This window comes from Copadichromis virginalis, linkage group LG8 (assembly GCF_057382275.1).
Source record: "Copadichromis virginalis isolate Kocher_CV1m ecotype Utaka linkage group LG8, C_Virginalis_male_GT1.1, whole genome shotgun sequence".
Classification (NCBI taxonomy): Eukaryota; Metazoa; Chordata; class Actinopteri; order Cichliformes; family Cichlidae; genus Copadichromis; species Copadichromis virginalis.
Window position 1 is genome coordinate 23,281,547 of NC_140625.1, and position 19,359 is coordinate 23,300,905.

Consider the following 19,359-nt stretch of genomic DNA (forward strand, 5'->3'; position numbering starts at 1 on the left):
CAGCTAAGCAGATTTACTTTTCAATTACTTGGACGGTAGAAACGTTTTGTAAGCAATCTCACCCCCCCCCCCCCCTCACCCCCCCAGTTTATAAAATCCATGTTTCTAGTATGGAAACCAACCAAGATTATTAAAATCAGAAAGATTTTCTTGTAGTTTAATATTTCTTAGTGGAAAGTGTTGAGACAATATAATCTAATTCAGCGGTCCCCATCAGCGGGCCACAGACCGGTACCGGTCCATCAGTCATTTGGTACCGGGCCGCAAAGTTGAGGCTCGGGTGTAAAATTGATGGTTTTCGGGGTTTTTAATCGTTATTTTTTTATCGTTAGCTCGGTTTCCCTGGGTCTTTGTGTGTTATGAATAAATCTTCTTTTTTTGGTACCGTTACTGCTTTTATTTTGTTGTATTTATCCGCGACACCTTAAAAGGTCAGTCCATGAAAATATTGTCAGACAAGGTTGGGGATCGCTGATCTAATGGACATGAAAACATAGACTGTAAATAAAAGATGGACAAAACCACTAGTTTAGGTTATTTACAATTTGAATTTTAGCATTTTGGCCACATTTTTCTTTTCTTCTTGGCGTGAGAAGTGCCCATGTGTAGAATACAGTCAATAAAAGTAACCAAACCACCGTTTCAGGTTCTAAACATGTTAATTCACTCCCTTTCAGAGCCTCAAGTGGTCATTAGAGGAACTGCATTTTTTAGCTCTTTTCTTGTTTTCTCGCCACATGGGGAAAACAGAGTTCAGGAAAGCTAATTAATAAATATCTGGTGCTAAAAACAGAGACGACAGCAACACTCACTTGTTCTCAGCAGGTACACATTTTTAATACTCAACCATGATTCAGCACATTACACTGAGGAGCAGCTGATGGGTTTAACACAGGTAAAGCAAGAGTACATCTGAAACCCTTTAGCCTGTCTGCGCCCTCATCGCCCAGCCAGAGACATACAGTATTTACATGAACCAACAGGATCTGCATGGTCAAACATCAAGTCTGTGGTAGCAGGGCTTGAGTTTATGTACAGGATTATAACAACAGGCTTGGAGAAATGTTGGAGTTGAAGGTTACAGGATGCTTCACGACACAATGGTTCACAGTATATTAAGCACAAGTCCATACACTTACAGCATAAACAGTATAAAAAGAACCACCAGGGTACCTGACGGACCCTGTTAAAATAGAGCAATGTCGCCATCTTCTGGTCAGATCACACATCTGCTCAGAGAACAACAGATCAGACAACGTTTAACTTCACCAGCTCGGCTATCTAATCCAGTCAAGAATGAATGCAGAACACATACTATCTAAATGCAGAAGTAGCAGCTAGCTATCTGTCTATCTGAGGACCTGTCTATTTATCTATCTAGAGCCAGTACAAAAAGATATTTATGACTCAACAGTCAGCTTCCAATGGCTTTAAAAGGAGAGGCCTGTACAATTTTAAAGGACCATACCAATGTTTTTGCACATTTTAGCTCTTTAACCAGTACACTTAATGCAACCGTTGACTTATTTCCAAACAAGGTTGTTGTTATTCAGCCACCGTTTCCTTTGTTTCCCTGCTCAGACATCAGAAATCAATGATCAGACGCCTGCAGCTGTTTGTTCTATGCTGTTATCATAGGATGAGCAGCCTGGTTTACCCCTAGACTACTCTGAGAAAATATCTACAGATAAGACATTTAGTGTGAGGGATTTTGATTTAGTATTGCACAAAAATCACATTAATTAATAACACATTAATCACACTAGCAGGGATTCTTCTTTTTAACCACAGCCAAAAGAAAATCATTGGCATTATTATAAAATTCTATTTTAACCATTTTTTTTTTAAATTTATTTCATTTAACCAAGAATAATATGCATTTTGTTGTTATTAAAGGTTCTGGCATAATAGAAAAAATCATACATTTCTGTCATATAATGTAACACACAATGATTAAATTTCTCATATGTATTTCAATTTTTTTTATTTCCTTTTGGTTGTATTGGGTTAGTCTAAGTTTGTGTGATATTTGCTGCTTACTGCAAATATCAATGATCAAGACAAAGCACATAATAATCCCTTACTTTGCATGACTTTATCACTACATCAGTTTGTTAAGGTAGAGGTCTGTCCATAAATATTTGGACAATAAGATTTTTTTTTTTTTAATTTTGCCTCTGCACACCATCGCAGTGGATTTTCAATCGCGCAATCAATATGTGGTTAAAGTGCAGAGTCTCAGCTTTAATTCAAGGGGTTTTACTAAAGTATTCCATTAACTGTTTGGGAATTACAGCCATTTTAAAACATATCAACTGGCATTATTTTCAATATAGCAGTTGTTTTTAATTCTTGGATCAAAACCCCGCCTGAAGTCTAAAACCTATGGACAACACCAAATGCTCGGCTTCCTCCCTTGCAAAGCTCTGACAGAACTTGATGAGTTGTTTCTCTCCTTCTTCATACATTTGTCTTCCCATCATTCTGCCACAAGTTAATCTTGGTTTCATCTGTCCCTCTGTTTTCTGGCAAAGCCTAATCTGGCCTTGTTGTTCTTGAGTGTAATCAGAATGTCCCAGATTGCTGATTTGGCCATTCCTAAAGTTTTTGCTATCTCTCTGATGGGTTTATTTTGGTTCTTCAGCCCAATGATGGTCACCTTCACTTTCATTGCTTTGTGCCTTAAATGTTTCAAATGCAGGGTCAACACTTAAAATCAACTTTGCATCTTTTATCTGTTTAATTTATTATAGAAGAATTAGGGAACTGCCCTATCTGGTCATGAGACTGTCAGTCAATCGTACAACAACTTTGTATTAATAATTCCCAAACAGTTGATGCAATAGACTTTTTTACTACAATGATCAGACAGTCCCCTGTAAGTACAATGTTGGCAACAGTGGGAAGGAAGAACTCAATTTTACGAGGAAGAGACCTCCGGGTCAACCAGGATCAGGGAGAGACCGTGATTGGTTGAGAGTTGACGTGAAAGGAAGGAAGATAAAAGAGATTACAAAGAGATTGGCTCAGTAAGGCATTAATAAGCGCTTTAAAAGGGGCAAATAAGGTTAATCTATACAAATAAGAAACAAGCTAAAGGAGAACGTGTGTAACGCAAAGTGACCTCATTTGTAATAAATGCACTAAAACTTGCTAAATCAGTGGTATGGTCCTGAGTTGAGTAGCTTAGTCATGGGTCCAAATGAACAACTGCACTTTCACCAGTAAAGGTATAAGACAACAGCCTGAAGAGAGAAGCCCTGTTTGAAAAAGAAAGCCACATCTGGATTTTTATAAAAACCTAATGTGGGACGAGCCTCACCTTCTGCGAGGAGTTTGGAGTTTATCTACATTAATCATCTCAAAGGGACATCAGTGATGGTCAGTCAGCCTTTGTACTTGATGTGTTGCTCTTTTTCTTAAGCTCACACAATGTAAATAGGTGAAATTAGCATAGATTCTTGTGTGACCGTCTCAAAATTTTCCCCCCGGAATATTTTACGCGAGAAGTAGATTCCTTAAAGTACATGCAATTGGGATTTTTTTTTTTTTTCAGTAAAAGGGCCTGATCGGCGTGCTGATAAATCTGTCGACCTGTTTCGGTCTAAACGGGCTGAAACTCACACGTCGAGCACCGCAAATGACCCGTACAGCTCAGGAAAGCCTGCCCACAGCACACACCCGCGATTCACGAAGACGGAGTTCAGATTTGACAGACGGCCATTTGCACTGACTGAAGATTGGGAGCATCTTTCTTTTCTTTTCCTCATCCTTTAACCCTCCTCAGGCGGTCACATGGCACAGGTGGTAAGCCAACGGCACGGCCTCAATCAGACCAGAATTTGTGTGTTTGCGTCCTCCGCCCGGCGTGTGTGTGTGTTTTTGGTGTGTGAATGATGAGAGTGTGTGTGTTTAATCTCATTGATTTCATTTGATGGCTGCTGATCGTGTGCGTGTTTGCCGTGCGTGTGGAAGGACACATCTTTGCCCTCGCTGTGCATGTGTGTTATGTCATTGTGTGGCAGATCTCCTTGTATATGTGCGTTTGGCGCCTCCGGGCGTGCTTGCACATTGATGACCTCGTCGATCCAGCTCCTGAAGCGGCTGACTCGCGTGTAGAGCGCAGGTGAGGAGGGATCAGCGCAGCCGTAACCCCCGGCGACAACGCCAGTGAGGATCCATCGACCTGTCTCCGCCTGACACACTAACCCGCCTCCAGAGTTGCCCTGGCAACTGTCGTCATGGAGGAGGCTGGTGTCTGGAGGACTGCCAGCACACAGGGTGCCGTGACTGGAGAAACTGTTGCCATAGCGCTTCTTACATTGCCATGATGACATCAGAGGGACCCAGGAAGCAAGAACAGAGTCTAGAAGAAGAGAAAGAAGACAAGAGGATTACAAATACTAAAGCAAACAGCTGATTGAGGCGATGCTACAGGTATAAACATGTTTCTATGCTCATTTTGGGCCGTGGTATATAACATGTTAGGCCAAAGGACTCATTAGTGCTGTGTTTAAGCACATGAGAGAGTACCAACAGAGCACTCTCACATCTGCAATCAATAACTTAGAAACTGATTTTAGAAACAGAATATAAAGTCATCTTTCTGCCCGACTGGTCTCATGTTTATCCATGTCCAACCATCTTTCAGGGGTGTGTCTAGAAGAATCGCATAGAGTGGCACCAACCCTTCCTGAACCCCCACCCCACCATAGCCACTGGAGTAGAGTACCATTAATCTTATAGTCCCCAAAACCACTGGATGAGAGCATGGATAGAGCCAGCAGGAATGTTACAGAGTATATTTATTCAAGTACTTGTACTATGCTGCGCTCTGATTTTACTCCATCGCATTCTGAATGTGAATATTCAACTTCATACTCCATTTACTTAATGTTTTAGTTACTTATAACTTCTCAGATTAATTGCATTATTTTAGATCAAGCTACTGAGGAATATATAGAAGTATTTAAAATCATCAACATATCACTAATTCAATAATTAATAATAACAATATTATACTAATACTTTACTCATTTTGGGTTTTGTTGCTGTAGCCCATCTGCTTTAACTACGGTTGGATAAAGGTGTTGTTGCCATTCATTGTATGAACTACTGATCATTATAGTAAGAATCTGACGAGCTGTTTAAACAAAGTCTTGAAAATTGATGTTGTTCTGTGATCAGTACCTTAATTTTTCAGTTATTCAAGATTATTGTTACATTTTCCTCTTTGAATGTTATCATAACAATGAAGGCCTTCAGTTCAAAATGTCGCAACAAAATGAAACAATAATTTTGAATATGGCTTTATCCAACATTTATATTTCTGCTTTGAAAAAAGTCTGCAAATTAGAGCATTTTTAGAAAGATTACAGCAGCTCTGTGAAGCCGTGATTATGCGGGGGGGGGGGGGGGCAGGCTTAGATTACCTTGTTAGTATTCTAATGTAAGCCCTAACTTTTGCTAATTAGCACCCGACAGTACAGAAGCAGCTGATGGAAATGCCATTGTTGTACACGTATTTGAACAAAGACGATGAAATGTGATGGGATCTCCAGAGTTATTAAAATTCATCTTGTGGGAGGGCTTAGATGTGCGTGTGTCATGTTTTCTGTTTCTTCGTTGCCTTTTGTGTTACGTAGCCTGATGATTGATGTGCATTTTGCTAATTTTTTTGTCAGTATGAATTAGCTCTACTGCATGTGATAACTGAGACAATTCTTTTTCATTTTCAAGCAGCTGCTGTAACTGGCTTCACCAGACAACAGATAGAAATGAACCTTTAGAGTCATGTCTCATTTACAGTTATTTTCCTATTGGTCAATTAGCACTTTCACTGTTAATTAAACAAAATCAAATCACAGGGAATGAAATGAAATGCAGTTTCCTGTTAATCCATGTACCACTGAGGGCTAGTTTCATCAAACAGTGCACATATTAACCACACGGTGGCGCCAGAGGAAAAGTTAGGAACTCATCGATGTCATTGTGATTTGTTTGCAGTGGAAAAGGAAAACCTGTATTAAATTCCATAGTAATTTCATAGCAATCCGGCCTCATGTTGTTGGGATCCTGCTCCTGACACTAGTCCAGCTCATCTGCTCTCTCATTTATATTCTGTCCTCTATGAAATACTGATGTGAAGATTTGCTGATTTTCACTGTTCTATATGTGTTTGTTGAATGTTAGACTGTCATTAAAGATGTTACTGCAGATGTAACTGAACAGATTTTCAGAATGAAAGTGTTTCTGATTTGTAGCCCAGCACCTTCTATAAAACTTACTGGTCAAAGTAAACCTCAAAAATTCCACAATTCCAGGTTATTCTTGTACTTCTGCAAATTTGTGCACCTGTGTTGAAACACACTACTCACAAACTGGTGATCTCCTCCACCCAGATGTTTCATCTAAAACATATTTTCAGACTTTATCTTTATATAACTGCCTACCTGGACCCGTCCAGCCAGCTGTAACCGTGACCACACAAGAAGATGGAGTACTTCCCCCTGAGTCTGTGTCAGTGGCAGGAAGGCATGCTGCATTGGTGTTGGGATCAAAGGTCAGACAGTGATTCTTTGAGCTAGGTAGCTTAAGCAAAGCCAGATCGTGTCCACCGCTCTGACCCTTAAACTTCCTGTGAACCACCACCTGCTCCGGTGTGAGGCGCCGCTCGGACCCCCCAACTATCACCACGTACCGGGACGGATCGCCGCCAAACCTTCAGGAGAGAGACAGAAGCAACTTAAGGGTGATTTACACTTGTGTATTACTGCGCTGAGTGGTTCCACTGCAATGTAGAAACTGATTTATTAATATTGCTTTGGATTTACCTGGTGACACAGTATGCAGACGTCAGGGCCCAGCAGGGGCTGATCAGAGTGCCACTGCAGAGAGGACTGCTGTCTTCTTCCTGAGACCGAAGCCACACAGACACCTGCCATGGCCACGTGGTCCTGAGCAAGAAGAACGAACAGATCAAAACTACTTCCTGCTTCTCTTTTTGATCTTGTTGCCATTTCAAATTAACTTTTGTTCAACATATAAATGTCAGTCAAACCAAAATAACCACAAAATATGTGATGTTTTCCAACTCGGAAGCAAAAGTTGTGCAAGATTCACCAGCTAGCCAAACGTTTCATATGTCTGCTCTGGGAGCAGCAGGTCAGCAGGTCCAAGTCAGACACACCACAGAAAAGAGGAGCCGGGGTGGAGGTGGGTTGCAAAGCAGCTTGCAGGCAGGCAAAAGCAATTTAAATAGTGTGTCTTATATGAAATTTACTAACTGGATGTGTAGAAAGAGATCAACTCAGCCATCAGCTTTTTTCTACTTTTTATAAATTGCATACAAATTATTATAAACTAAGAATCTTAGAAAACCCGTTTTTAATAGTATTAATCCTGTAAGTCCTGCATGTGCTGTATATGTTATTTCTGTGAAAGCCACAGGTTGCATGAATAATCCAGCAGGAGGTGGGAGGTGAGCCAAATATATATATATATATATATATATATATATATATATATATATATATATATATATACACTCAACAAAAATATAAACTCAACACCTTTGTTACTGCTCTCATTCCCCATGGGATGGACGTAGAGACCTAAAATTCATTCCAGATACACAATATAACCATCCCTCCCAAACAGTGGTCACAAATCAGTCCAAATGTGTGGTAGTGGGCACATCTGCTATATTGAGATAATCCATCCCACCTCACAGGTGTGCCACATCAGGATGCTGATCTGACATCATGAGTAGTGCACAGGTGTACCTCAGACTGCCCACAACAAAAGGCCACCCTGGAATGTGCAGTTTTTTGCGCTATTGGAGGTCTGGGGACCCAGAACCGGTCAGTATCTGGTGTGACCACCATTTGCCTAGTGCAGTGCAACACATCGTCGCATGGAGTCTATCAGATTGTCAATTGTGGCCTGTGGAATGTTGGTCCACTCCACTTCAATGGCTGTGCGAGGTTGTTGGATATTCGTGGGAACTGGTACACGCTGTCGTATACGCCGGTCAAGCACATCCCGAACATGCTCAATGGGTGACATGTCCGGTGAGTATGCTGGCCATGCAAGAACTGGGACATTCTCAGCTGCCATCTGCCCTGAACAATGTGAACCATGATTCATCCGCGAAGCGCACACCTCTCCAACGTGCCAGACGCCATCGAATGTGAGCATTTGCCCACACAAGTCTGTTACGGCGACGAGCTGGAGTCAGGTCAAGACCCCGATGAGGACGACGGGCATGCAGTTGAGCGTCCCTGAGACGGTTTCTGACAGTTTGTGCAGAAATTGTTTGGTTGTGCAAACCAATTGTTCCAGCAGCTGTCTGGGTGGCTGGTCTCAGACGATCTTGGAGGTGAACCTGCTGGATGTGGAGGTCCTGGGCTGGTGTGGTTACATGAGGTCTGCGGTTGTGAGGCCGGTTGGATGTGCTGCCATATTCTCTGAAACGCCTGTGGAGACGGCTTATGGTTGAGAAATGAACATTCAATGCACGGGCGACAGATCTGGTTGACATTCCTGCTGTCAGCATGCCAGTTGCACGCTCCCTCATTGCTTGTGGCATCTGTGGCATTTTGCTGTGAGACAAAACTGCACATTCCAGGGTGGCCTTTTGTTGTGGGCAGTCTGAGGTACACCTGTGCACTACTCATGATGTCAGATCAGCATCCTGATGTGGCACACCTGTGAGGTGGGATGGATTATCTCAATATAGCAGATGTGCCCACTACCACACATTTGGACTGATTTGTGACCACTGTTTGGGAGGGATGGTTATATTGTGTATCTGGAATGAATTTTAGGTCTCTACGTCCATCCCATGGGGAATGGGAGCAGTAACAAAGGTGTTGCGTTTATATTTTTGTTGAGTGTATATACATATATTTGTCTATCCAGTTAAGCCACCAATGATAATATTTTTGAGAATATTTTAGAGAAAATGGTCTGAGAAGTGAAGCAAAACAGGTTTAAATTTTCATTAATTCTGTTTTACCTGATTTTTTCCCCCTACCTGAGTATGTTTTCCTCTCCCTGATTCCTCCTCTTGCCATCTTCCTCGGCCATCTTCCTCAGCCCACAGCTCGGCTCTTCAGGCTTAATCTGTGCCGTTGATTCTCGTGGCGTGATGTCACACCGTACCCCTGCATCCTCCCTTCGTCTGCAGCCCTGGATGCTCTGGCCCAGAGAGGGACACTCGCCTAGGAACTCCTCTTTCCCTGTGCACCTCACCTGGTCCAGGTGGACGGGTCCTTTCCCCTGACCAAACCCTCCAGCTGCAACTGCTCGACCGCTGGGGATGACACACATTCAAGAAGATGTGACTTTATGGTATGTTTTTGTTTTCACTAAAACTGTCATCTCTCATTCACCCTCACAAACATTAACCTGTGTCCAAGCTGTCTGCACACCACGGCTGCGTTCAGATCGTTCCAGCCTGAGTCGCAAATACTTCCCCAGTCACCATGGAGATACACTTCGACTCGACCTTCCTTCCTGCTGCTGCCACCCACAAGACGCACCAGGGGACCTAACCAAAAAAAAAAAAAAGAAAAACAACGCTCATTCATATTCATGCCTGCGCATCTATAGAGACGGTAGCTGTATGTCCACTGACGGTGTTAAATGTCATCCAGTGTCTCTTTATCCGGCCGCTGTTCTCATTCTAATGGACTGTGTGTGTCGACAGGAGAAGCAGGACCTCTGGAGAACAGAGCCAGTAACATCGCTTTATTTTCACAGCTGTCAGCATGTGACATGTAAACCATTTGGACAGAAAAACACCAGTTTAAACAAGGAAGGCAGGCAGCATGCGAGCAGCGGCCTGCAGCAACATCTTGTCCTTTTGTGGCAAAATAAATTTCAGCACCACCAAATCTCTGCAGTGCGGTGCAATGATACTCCTGGTTTAACTGGTTTATTTCTTCCACTATATGAAAAAGAAAATAAACTCTTTAAAATTGTGATTATGTTCTGAGACAGGAAATATATCTTTGTAAATTTAATTCAAGTTATTATTTTTAAAACCTGATCTTTATTTTTGTCCATACAAACACTGGGCATGAGTGGCTTAAAGGGTGAGGAGGAGAGCTCTGGAGGTTTGCCAGTTTGGGGAAATAAATCTAAGTGGTGAGTGCTGCTGCTGTAATGTCCTTCGGCAAGGCGGTAGCCTCAAGTTGTTCACAACAAAGGCTGTATATAAATGATGACTTACAGTTGGTTTAAACTTCTGCGTTCAATCTGCGTCGTATGTGTGCAATAACTCCCCTGAAACAGCTGTGACTACTCCGATTGGCCTGTTCAGTACCGCAGATTCCTCCTATGCATTTCTGACTATGTTTTCTTTGCAGCTTTTTTAGCGTTTATCAGTTATTATTGAGAGAATAACAGCCATCGCCTCAATATAAGGTCTCACAGATGTCAGAATCTGTCAATTCCTGGTGGGACACTGCCGAAACTATCAGGAAGGATGTGATGGAATCATAAAAAGTGGAAAACCTTGAGTGACAAACATGTTTGCCTCAAAAGATGCTCATAACACAAAGCAGGGATCCAGCAGCGAAAATTTTCCCAGGAATGTATTTGTCTACTTGACTCCCTCTCACTTAAAAGCATTATGTGACACTACCAGAATATATTGGAGGTGTGTAAAGGGCGGATCCTGAGGAAAATTATCCCAAAAGTTAAAAATGTTTCAGAATTTAAAAAACAAATCGGCTGATTCATCCTAAACTACTGCATGAAATCATCCCCATCACTCACCTGTGGAAGGTGCAATGACCGGCACCTCATTAGTCTCCTCGTCGGACCTTCCTCTGCAGCGAACACCGACGTCCTCGCTGTGGGAGCAGTCGGTCCGTCCCCAGATCCCATGTTGGCAATCCAGCAGCGAGGTTTCAGATCCCTCGCACTGGACATCGTCCAGGAGGATCAGGCCCACGCCCTCGCCAAACGTCCCATCAGATACGACCTCAGCGTGACCCCTGGAGATGAGAAGAGTTTATCATCTACTTATAAAGTGATCAAAATGCAAACAGCAGTCTTCTTAGTTGTAACTATGGCAAACTTGGGGTGCAAAGAGTGCAGCTGCAATTTTCACTGAAAAAAGCTGCATGCAAAAAGACTAAAACTGTGTTCATACCTGTAACCCAGCTGCCTGCAGACCACCTCTGCATGCTGCTGGGTCCAGTGGTCGTCACACACCGTCCCCCAGTCACCGTTATGAAACACTTCGACTCGGCCCTCCCAGGGACTGTCTCCTCCAACCAGACGCACCACACCGTCTGAAACATTTTGTGGTTATAAGCAAAAATCAGATCCTCTTTTCTCAAAGGGAAGATTCTGTTTTATAGATGCTACATCTGAAATTAATATTAAAATCTGTATTTTTGGAGTTTGGTCACATGTATTGATATGTTACTGCTCGGCTCACATAAATCCTGTTCCTACTTGTCACAAACAGGATGTTGCTGCTCTATGCAGTAATGATTTATTGATGTTCGGAGCCCAGCGGCTATAAATAGCAGCTTTAAGCTCATCAGTGTGTACAATTGCTATGTGTGACTGTGTATATGTATGTGTGTGTTTGGGTGCATGTACCTGTATAAGGGCTGCAGGAGACCCCAGCATCCTCCATGTGGTCACAGTTGTGCTGCTCCCAGTTGCCATGAGGACACTGATCCAGGAACAGCTCGTTTCCTGTGCATTTCATCGCATCCAGCAGGATGGGACCTGAACCCTGACCGAAGTGAGCCCAGGACCAGGCTTTCGCCACACCACTACAACACAAACACACACACACAGGTTTTTCCAGAAGGTTACTTAAGATAAGATAAGTATATTGTCTAAAGGAGCAGAGAGGGTAGTAGAGGGACCTGAGAATAAATAGGCCATTAATAAATAGTTAAAAACCAATTACCTCAACACCTCAGTTTATTTATCAGGTTAACTGACAGAGTCAAACATCTAAAGTGATGGCAGTTTTACTTAAACAAAGGGATCAGATAAAATGCTGTCAGGCAGCCAAACAGTGAATAGTACAAAACTGTCGTCCCACAACATTTGTGTTGGGGTGAATTGTTAAATGTTGTCATTGTTGTGCTTAAATTTGTAAACCTTGTCTTAAACTGCATGTTTAGATATTCTTCTGTTCTCCTCCCCCACATGCAGGATGGTAGAGAAGGGTATAGTGTTTAACTGCAGGCACATTCCATCTAAAGCTTCTGGTTCCTTATCTGGTAAGGGATGGTTACTCCCGGCCATTTAGGGGCTCGCCTGTGCTTGTATATGGCGAACCATTAAAGGGGTTAAGCCATATACAGGTGAGGGGAGATGACCTTTGGATAACTAGGAAATGTGGTTGAACAGTTGTAAGCATATATTGTGTGACAGGAAGTCACATCTGCAGAGAAACATACACATGCACTCACGTGCTTGCACATGCATGCACACACACACAGTGCCTTAGGTTTTACGATACACCACAGGGGTTTTACGGTGAGAGGTTGTGTAACGGAGTAAAAGCTGTGAGGGGAGACTGGAGCTTTGGAGTTGGCTACAGGTGTGCTTGTGTTAGCTCTGAGCGCAGTCTCCCCTTGGAAGTAAAACGTACGAGTGGATCTTGTGTTCTGTTCGCAGTCTCTCGTGGTCTGATTCCAGCAGGGTTGCATGTTTAGACCCAACAATTTGGCATTGATAAAGCTACACAGTGTCGCACAAAACGATCAGCTTTCCCAGGAGGACGATTCATTGACACAAAATCTGTCAGTCTGCTGGATATAACTCTGAAAAACACGACTACGACAAAAAAATACTCTAAAGATACTCTTTGAATAAATAAAATCATCCAAAATAATAAACTGCTTTTTTTTTGTGATGTCTTCTTAATCCCAGCTTGCTATAAAAAGCCCTTTTGTGCTTCTGCTTGTGCTAAAAGTGATGTTTAACCTAAAAATAGCATGCAGCAGGTTTGTTAAAAAGAAAAGTAAAACATATCAAACTACAGGGTGGGCCATTTATATGGATACACCGTAATAAAATGGGAATGGTTGGTGATATTAAAGTCCTAAAGAAGAGGGTTGCATTGACAATCCAACACAATGGGCAGCACATTGAACACATGTTATAAGTGGTCAGAAACTTGTAAATAACTCATGAAAGAATAAAGTTACGTTGAAACCAAGCACACCATTGTTTTTCTTGTGACATTACCAATAAGTTTGATGTGTCACATGGCCCTCTTCCTATTGAGAAAACAAAAGTTGTATCCAAGATGGCCGACTTCTAAATGGCCACCATGGTCACCACCCATCTTGAGGAGTTTGCCCTCTCACATATACTAATGTGCCACAAACAGGACTTTAATATCACCAACCATTCCCATTTTATTACGGTGTATCCATATAAATGGCCCACCCTGTACAAAATGTTGCAGGAAAACCATCAACTAATTATTTGTTATTTATAAATATGAAAAAATAGGAGGAATCAGAGTACGGGAAGCAGGGAAGGGCTGGAAATTATCTAGAAATGATTTTATACAGTGAAATTTATTCAGTACAGCTTCTTAAATTTTAAAAGGCGCACAGATTCTGAACTCTTTGCCATCAAATCTTAAAAATTTTAATTAACAGGCAAAATTATGGCTTGTGTGGTCATTGTTGCTGTTTTCTGTTTGATCTGATATTTGCATTGATATGTTGTGTCTTTAAAAAGCCCAACCAGGGACACGGTCTGCAAGGTAGCTGTGGCTAAACGTTTTATATGCACTGTATAGTTGCATTCTGTTTAAATGCACTCGTGTTAACATGTGTTGTTTAAATTTTACAAATAAACATTGTATAAATAAAATACAAATACGGATGGTAAATGTATACTGAACATTTGTAATTACAGCCTCTCAGATATAATTTTTAAAAGAATTCTTATTTTCTTTCATATGAATCATCAATTCATTTGTGAATTATTTATTAGTGTAATAATTTACTTTTTTAATCAGTTAAAAAAAGTAAAACCTTGTGTTTTTCATTCATTACTTACATTTAATGTTTTTACTTCTCCATTTTCCTCATTATATTTAAAAACTTGCACTTCCAATTAAAGTACTAAATGCAGAACTCTTACTTGTAATTGATTATTGTCACAGATTTGAGTTTTTCTTCCTCTGCTGTTTGTTCACAGGGAGGAGTAGTGTTAGCTAGTGCCAGCATGCAAAGTGTCTACATGTTTGACACGTATTCTCTATCTATTGCAGAGCGAAACAAAAAATAACAAATACAATCCATGTGGGGAAAAACAAATCGAGTTTGCTTCGTTTTGTTTTGCGTGTCAAAACACATCAGCACACAGCTGTACACAGCTGTGTGGGAACCTGTGCATCAGTGTCAGGACATCTATTATTCACACGCACAAACACAGATGGTGAGGTGTCCCCCGGTGTTTCGGGAGATGAAATGCAACCTCGTGTTAAACATGGAGGAAGATCTTCACTTTCTTCTCCGTAGGGTTTACATTCTGTGTGTGAGGAAGTATTTTCAAGATGAGACAAACTGTAATCTGCTCTGCTGGAGAATCCTGAACATCTCCAGCTTACTCAACGGCATCTGATAAATAATTCAGTTTTAAATCTTTTTTGGGGCAGCACGGTGGCACGGTGGTTAGCACTGTTGCCGCACAGCAAGAAGGTCCTGAGTTCAATTCCACCATCAGGCCGGGGTCTTTCTGTGTGGAGTTTGCATGTTCTCCCCGTGTTTGCGTGGGTTCCCTCCGGGTACTCCGGCTTCCTCCCACCGTCCAAAGACATGCAGCTTGTGGGGATAGGTTAATTGGATAATCCAAATTGTCACTAGGTGTGAATGTGTGAGTGTGAATGGTTGTCTGTCCCTGTGTGTTAGCCCTGCGACAGACTGGCGACCTGTCCAGGGTGTACCCTGCCTCTCACCCTATGACAGCTGGGATAGGCTCCAGCGCCCCCCGTGACCCTGAAAAGGATAAGCGGAAGCGAATGGATGGATGGAGGGATCATTTCTGGGATTTTAAAGATACTGGCATCTTCTGTTTGTAAAGTGATTAGTGAAATTTCCAGAGCTGTGTCATCCACAATGCCCCCATCAATTCAGTCAGTTTCAGTTGCCACACTGCAAACCTGTAAATCTTGTGTAATTGTGGTGCCATTAGTCTTTCCACTGAGAGTGGGACAAATAAACACCTGCACAACCAAAAGGTGCAGTCAAAAAGTTATGCAACTCCACACATAAAAACCTGGACCGGATTTACATTGGGCTGCTATCCCCCTAAAGGTCGTCTCCTTGAGCAGCCCTGCAACAACCTGCACACTTGGGATATGTGCTGGATCTCCTCCACTGAGTCAAAAAGGCGACACTTTAAGGACAAAGTCACAGGGAGCCAAATCGGGCATCTAGGGCAGGTGGTGTGATACATTTGCTTTGGCTAATAAAAATCCTGCATTTCCAATGTGCCGTTTGCTCTTTCTCCATCAGATGCATCAAAGAGTTACAGTAATGTAAATGCAGTCAGAGACCCTGGGGGAGTTCAATACACAGCACACAACCTCATATTTATATACCATGTTCAAAAAATTAAGGGAACACACAAACATCACAGTATACACAACGTTAATTAAACTTCAGGGATATCAATCTTTCCAATTTGGAACCATAAACCACTGTGAATCCATTTCATCTGCTTTAGTGCAAATAAAATTGACAACAGGTGCACTTGAGAGGCAGCAACAACTGTCCCAAAAAGGGAATGTGTCATGGTCCGTGGGAACAGGTAGTGTTCGTGTTGACTCAGTGGCTACGCCCTCGGGTTGGGTCGACAGCATCGCACCTGTATTCCATCTAATTACCAATTACCGGAGAACTATTTCACCCAGCGCGGATGGCTGCTCCACGCCAGTCCGTTAGTCACTCTTAGTGGTCACCGTCTGGCAATTGAAGACATCTCCTGCATGTTTTGCGTGCAAGAGAACTCCCTCAGTCTCCGTCTCTCCCTCCTTGGATTCTCTCCCACGGACACCCTCCCATCCAAGCCCCACGGTCTGACTCTGATTGTAAGCCACAGCATTCTAATTCTGGTTTAGTTTTGACTCTCTCCCTTCCTGCACACAAGTAATTGTTCCCCTTTCTGTTGCAGCTTCCCAGGGAATTTCAGGTCCTCGGCTTGAGTTTTATTCTCGTTCCCTTGGTTGTTCCTGATCATTTATGTTAGAGAAATAAATCTGTACATAGTTCCTGTGAATTTTGTATTGAGTCTGCTTTTTGATCCCCACTCTGTGTGTATGAACCTTGGTTCGTGACAGAATGGTTTTGCAGGTGGTGGCCACAGAATACTACACTCTGAGTGTTGCACAGATGCTCCAGTTCCTTCAGGCTGGCGTATCCATACGTCCCATCACAGGAAGGTTTGCTGTGTCTCCGGGCTGTTACAAGAGGAGAGCTGGGCAAGGCTATAGAAGGACAAGCCAGCAGCTGAACCGTTATCTACTTCTTTGTTTGATTGTACAATCAGGAGGCTCACTGTCAGACCGACACAGGGACCTGCAGCGGGCTACTCAAGTTCATTCTTCTAACCTAACTGTCGCAAACAGACTTTGAGGGATGCATGAGCACTCATCATCTTTAGGCAGTGCCAGTGGCACCCGGTTCTCTTTACCAATGAGACCAGGTTCATGCTGAGAACATGTGACAGACATAAAAGACTCTGCAGGTACCGCAGTACATATGCTGCCTGCTACTTTAGGAGTACACTTATCCCCTAAAAACTGTTTGGCCTCTTATTCGTGAGCAGAGATCGAGCCGGTGACGATCCTTGACATGAAAGTTGGGTCAACTTGCCAGGTGGTGAGAACAGGACATACAGGGAGTGATCTAGAAATAGCAGCAGTTCTGGACCTGGTCCAGAGGTGCACAAGGAGAAGACCTTATAGGGGATAGAAAGCCAATTTAAAACAGGCATAGTGTTTGCTTTCTTCATCTGTACATTTGTGGCTCTCCTACTACAGTAGGTGTCTCTGTGGCCTGAGGCTCACAACGTAACCTTTAAACTAGGACAAAGATCAAAATGTTTCCATACATCTCTTATCTAGTTGTGGTGGAGGTGTGAACGTACCCAAAACCGAGCTGTCTGCACACCACCTCTGCGTCCCTGTCGTCCCACTGGTCATCGCAGATAGAGCCCCACCTTCCTGCATGAAACACCTCCACACGACCTTCAAAGTCTTCCTCACCTCCAACCAGTCGCAGAGGAGGGCCACTGCCTGAGAGGAGTTTAAAAGATGGCATGAGATCCAGCAGCATCCACCTTGAATGCTCTCACACACATTTTATTGGTACCGAATCGCTCTGTGCCTCTTATGTATGGGCCGAAACATGCAGGTGCGTTTGCCACGACATTGTGGAAGTCACACTGACCTTCTGGTGGTGCGCACACCACTGCTGCTTCGTTTCCATGGCTACAGTCACCAGTGACGAACATCCTGCTCCGGCACTTACTCAGGGTGTTCTCATCACCCCGGCAACCTAGACGTTCGTAGTGAAATAGGCCAGAGCCCGAGCCGAACTGAGAGTGCTGCAATGCTGTGCCGATATCGCTGAAAATAGAAACGTCACCGGTGAGAATGAACTTTTTACATCAGTCACACGTCACTGTAACTCGTAGCAGATGTTTCATCCGACCTACCCCAGACCCAGCTGTCTGCAGATCACACTGGCATCCCGGTCTGTCCAGTGAGAGTCGCACACTGCTCCCCACTGGCCGTTCAGGTAAACCTCAACTCGCCCGCTGCCAGAGATCGAGCTGCCAACCAGACGTGTAGCACCTAAAATCACAAACACGCAAATTTTAATGATCAGAAAACTCAAAAATTCACAATGGCAACACAAGTAGATAATAAACATAATTTTGACATAATAACCCAAATAAGTTCAGTACAAACTCGTCTTCACAGGCATCACACATACTGTGAGGCTAACCGCTCATCAAGGTGTTTGTTATTCAGTTATTAGATTGTGATCGTATCTCTGGCAGAGCTCCACTGTTTGATTCAATATTCAGCACTGAACACCTCTACATCACTTTATCAAGCACTTGTCTGTTGACACATCCTGCAGACAAACATTAGCATTCCTTTGAAGTTTGGTTTCAGGTGTATCTAAAATCGACAGTCATCCTTTAAACTCGTTTGTCCAGAGGGGAATATCTGTCTCTTCAAATGCTAATCCCTCCAATACATGCAACAGCTCGTAATCATCTGTGGCTGTCTGTTGTTTCATAGCAAATATATAGCTATACAAAACTAAACTTGTTTTCCCAGCAGACCAGTTTTACAAGATGACACAAAACCAGTGGCCTGTTTTGTTTTGTTTTTTTAAAAAGCATTTACATTTATCAGATAAAATTAACTCAACAGACACTTTGTTAGGTACACCATGTGGAAACAACTCAGTGCATTTAATCAAAATGATACTGTTGAAGTTAAAACTGAGCAACACAAAGTGGATAAAATGTGACTTTGAATGTGGCATGGTTGTTGGTACTGGACAGGCTGGTATTTGAGGAACTGCTGACCTACTTGGATTTTCCCACACAACCATCTCTAAGGTTTACAGAGACTGGTCTGAAAAAGAAAAAATATGTAGTGAGCAGAAGCGTCCTCTGTCCTGCTACTACTCATTACAAGGTATGCAGAAGAGTATCTCTGAACATACTGCATGTAGAACCTTGAAGCAGATGGACTACAGCAGAAGAAGAAAACACCGCGTGTCCTTCCTGTCAGCTAAGAACAGGAAACAGAGGCTACAGTTTGCATTTGATTGGAAATACATTGCCTGGTCTATTGAGTCTTGATTTCTGCTGCAACACACACATGTTAGTGTGAGAACATTTTGTAAACAACATGAAAGCATTCCAGCAGGATAACGTGCTGAGTCACAAAGATCAGGTATTCTCAAACAGGTTTCTTGAACTGACTGAGTGAGTCCACAGTCACCAGATCTCAGTCCAACTGAGCACCTTTGGAATGTGGTGGAACAAGAGATTCACATCACTAATGTGATGCTATCATGTCAGTAGGTACCAACATCTCTGAGGATTGTTTCCAACATCTAGGTGAATTTGAGCCACAAACAACTGAAGCAGTTGTGAAGGAAAAAAGGGATCCTCAGTGTCAGGTGAGTGTAAATAAATACTAAAAACCCCACAATCACATGGATTTGAAAGCAGTTATTCTATTAAATACATTAAGTTCATAGATGTTGGTAACATTTGAAATACCTGGAACTCTAATCAGTTTACAAATTGGTTGTTGAGCCAGTC

At 42.6% G+C, this 19,359-nt stretch overlaps 1 protein-coding gene across 1 annotated transcript in view; it reads right to left on the reverse strand.

Annotated features, from left to right (window-relative positions):
- Nucleotides 1-811: 811 nt before the first annotated feature.
- The window catches only part of LOC146703418 (neurotrypsin-like), a 36,034-nt gene continuing 17,486 nt past the window's right edge, over nucleotides 812-19,359 (reverse strand). Inside the window, exons 4-14 of the mRNA XM_085466637.1 lie at nucleotides 17,725-17,863; nucleotides 17,457-17,635; nucleotides 17,155-17,302; nucleotides 11,623-11,801; nucleotides 11,165-11,306; nucleotides 10,786-11,006; nucleotides 9,412-9,553; nucleotides 9,038-9,316; nucleotides 6,834-6,956; nucleotides 6,453-6,721; nucleotides 812-4,366 (exon numbers count right to left, since the gene is read on the reverse strand). Of these exons, the coding sequence (XP_085322763.1) occupies nucleotides 3,831-4,366; nucleotides 6,453-6,721; nucleotides 6,834-6,956; nucleotides 9,038-9,316; nucleotides 9,412-9,553; nucleotides 10,786-11,006; nucleotides 11,165-11,306; nucleotides 11,623-11,801; nucleotides 17,155-17,302; nucleotides 17,457-17,635; nucleotides 17,725-17,863 (2,357 nt within the window). The 3' untranslated portion in view covers nucleotides 812-3,830. The remainder of the gene's footprint in view (nucleotides 4,367-6,452; nucleotides 6,722-6,833; nucleotides 6,957-9,037; nucleotides 9,317-9,411; nucleotides 9,554-10,785; nucleotides 11,007-11,164; nucleotides 11,307-11,622; nucleotides 11,802-17,154; nucleotides 17,303-17,456; nucleotides 17,636-17,724; nucleotides 17,864-19,359) is intronic.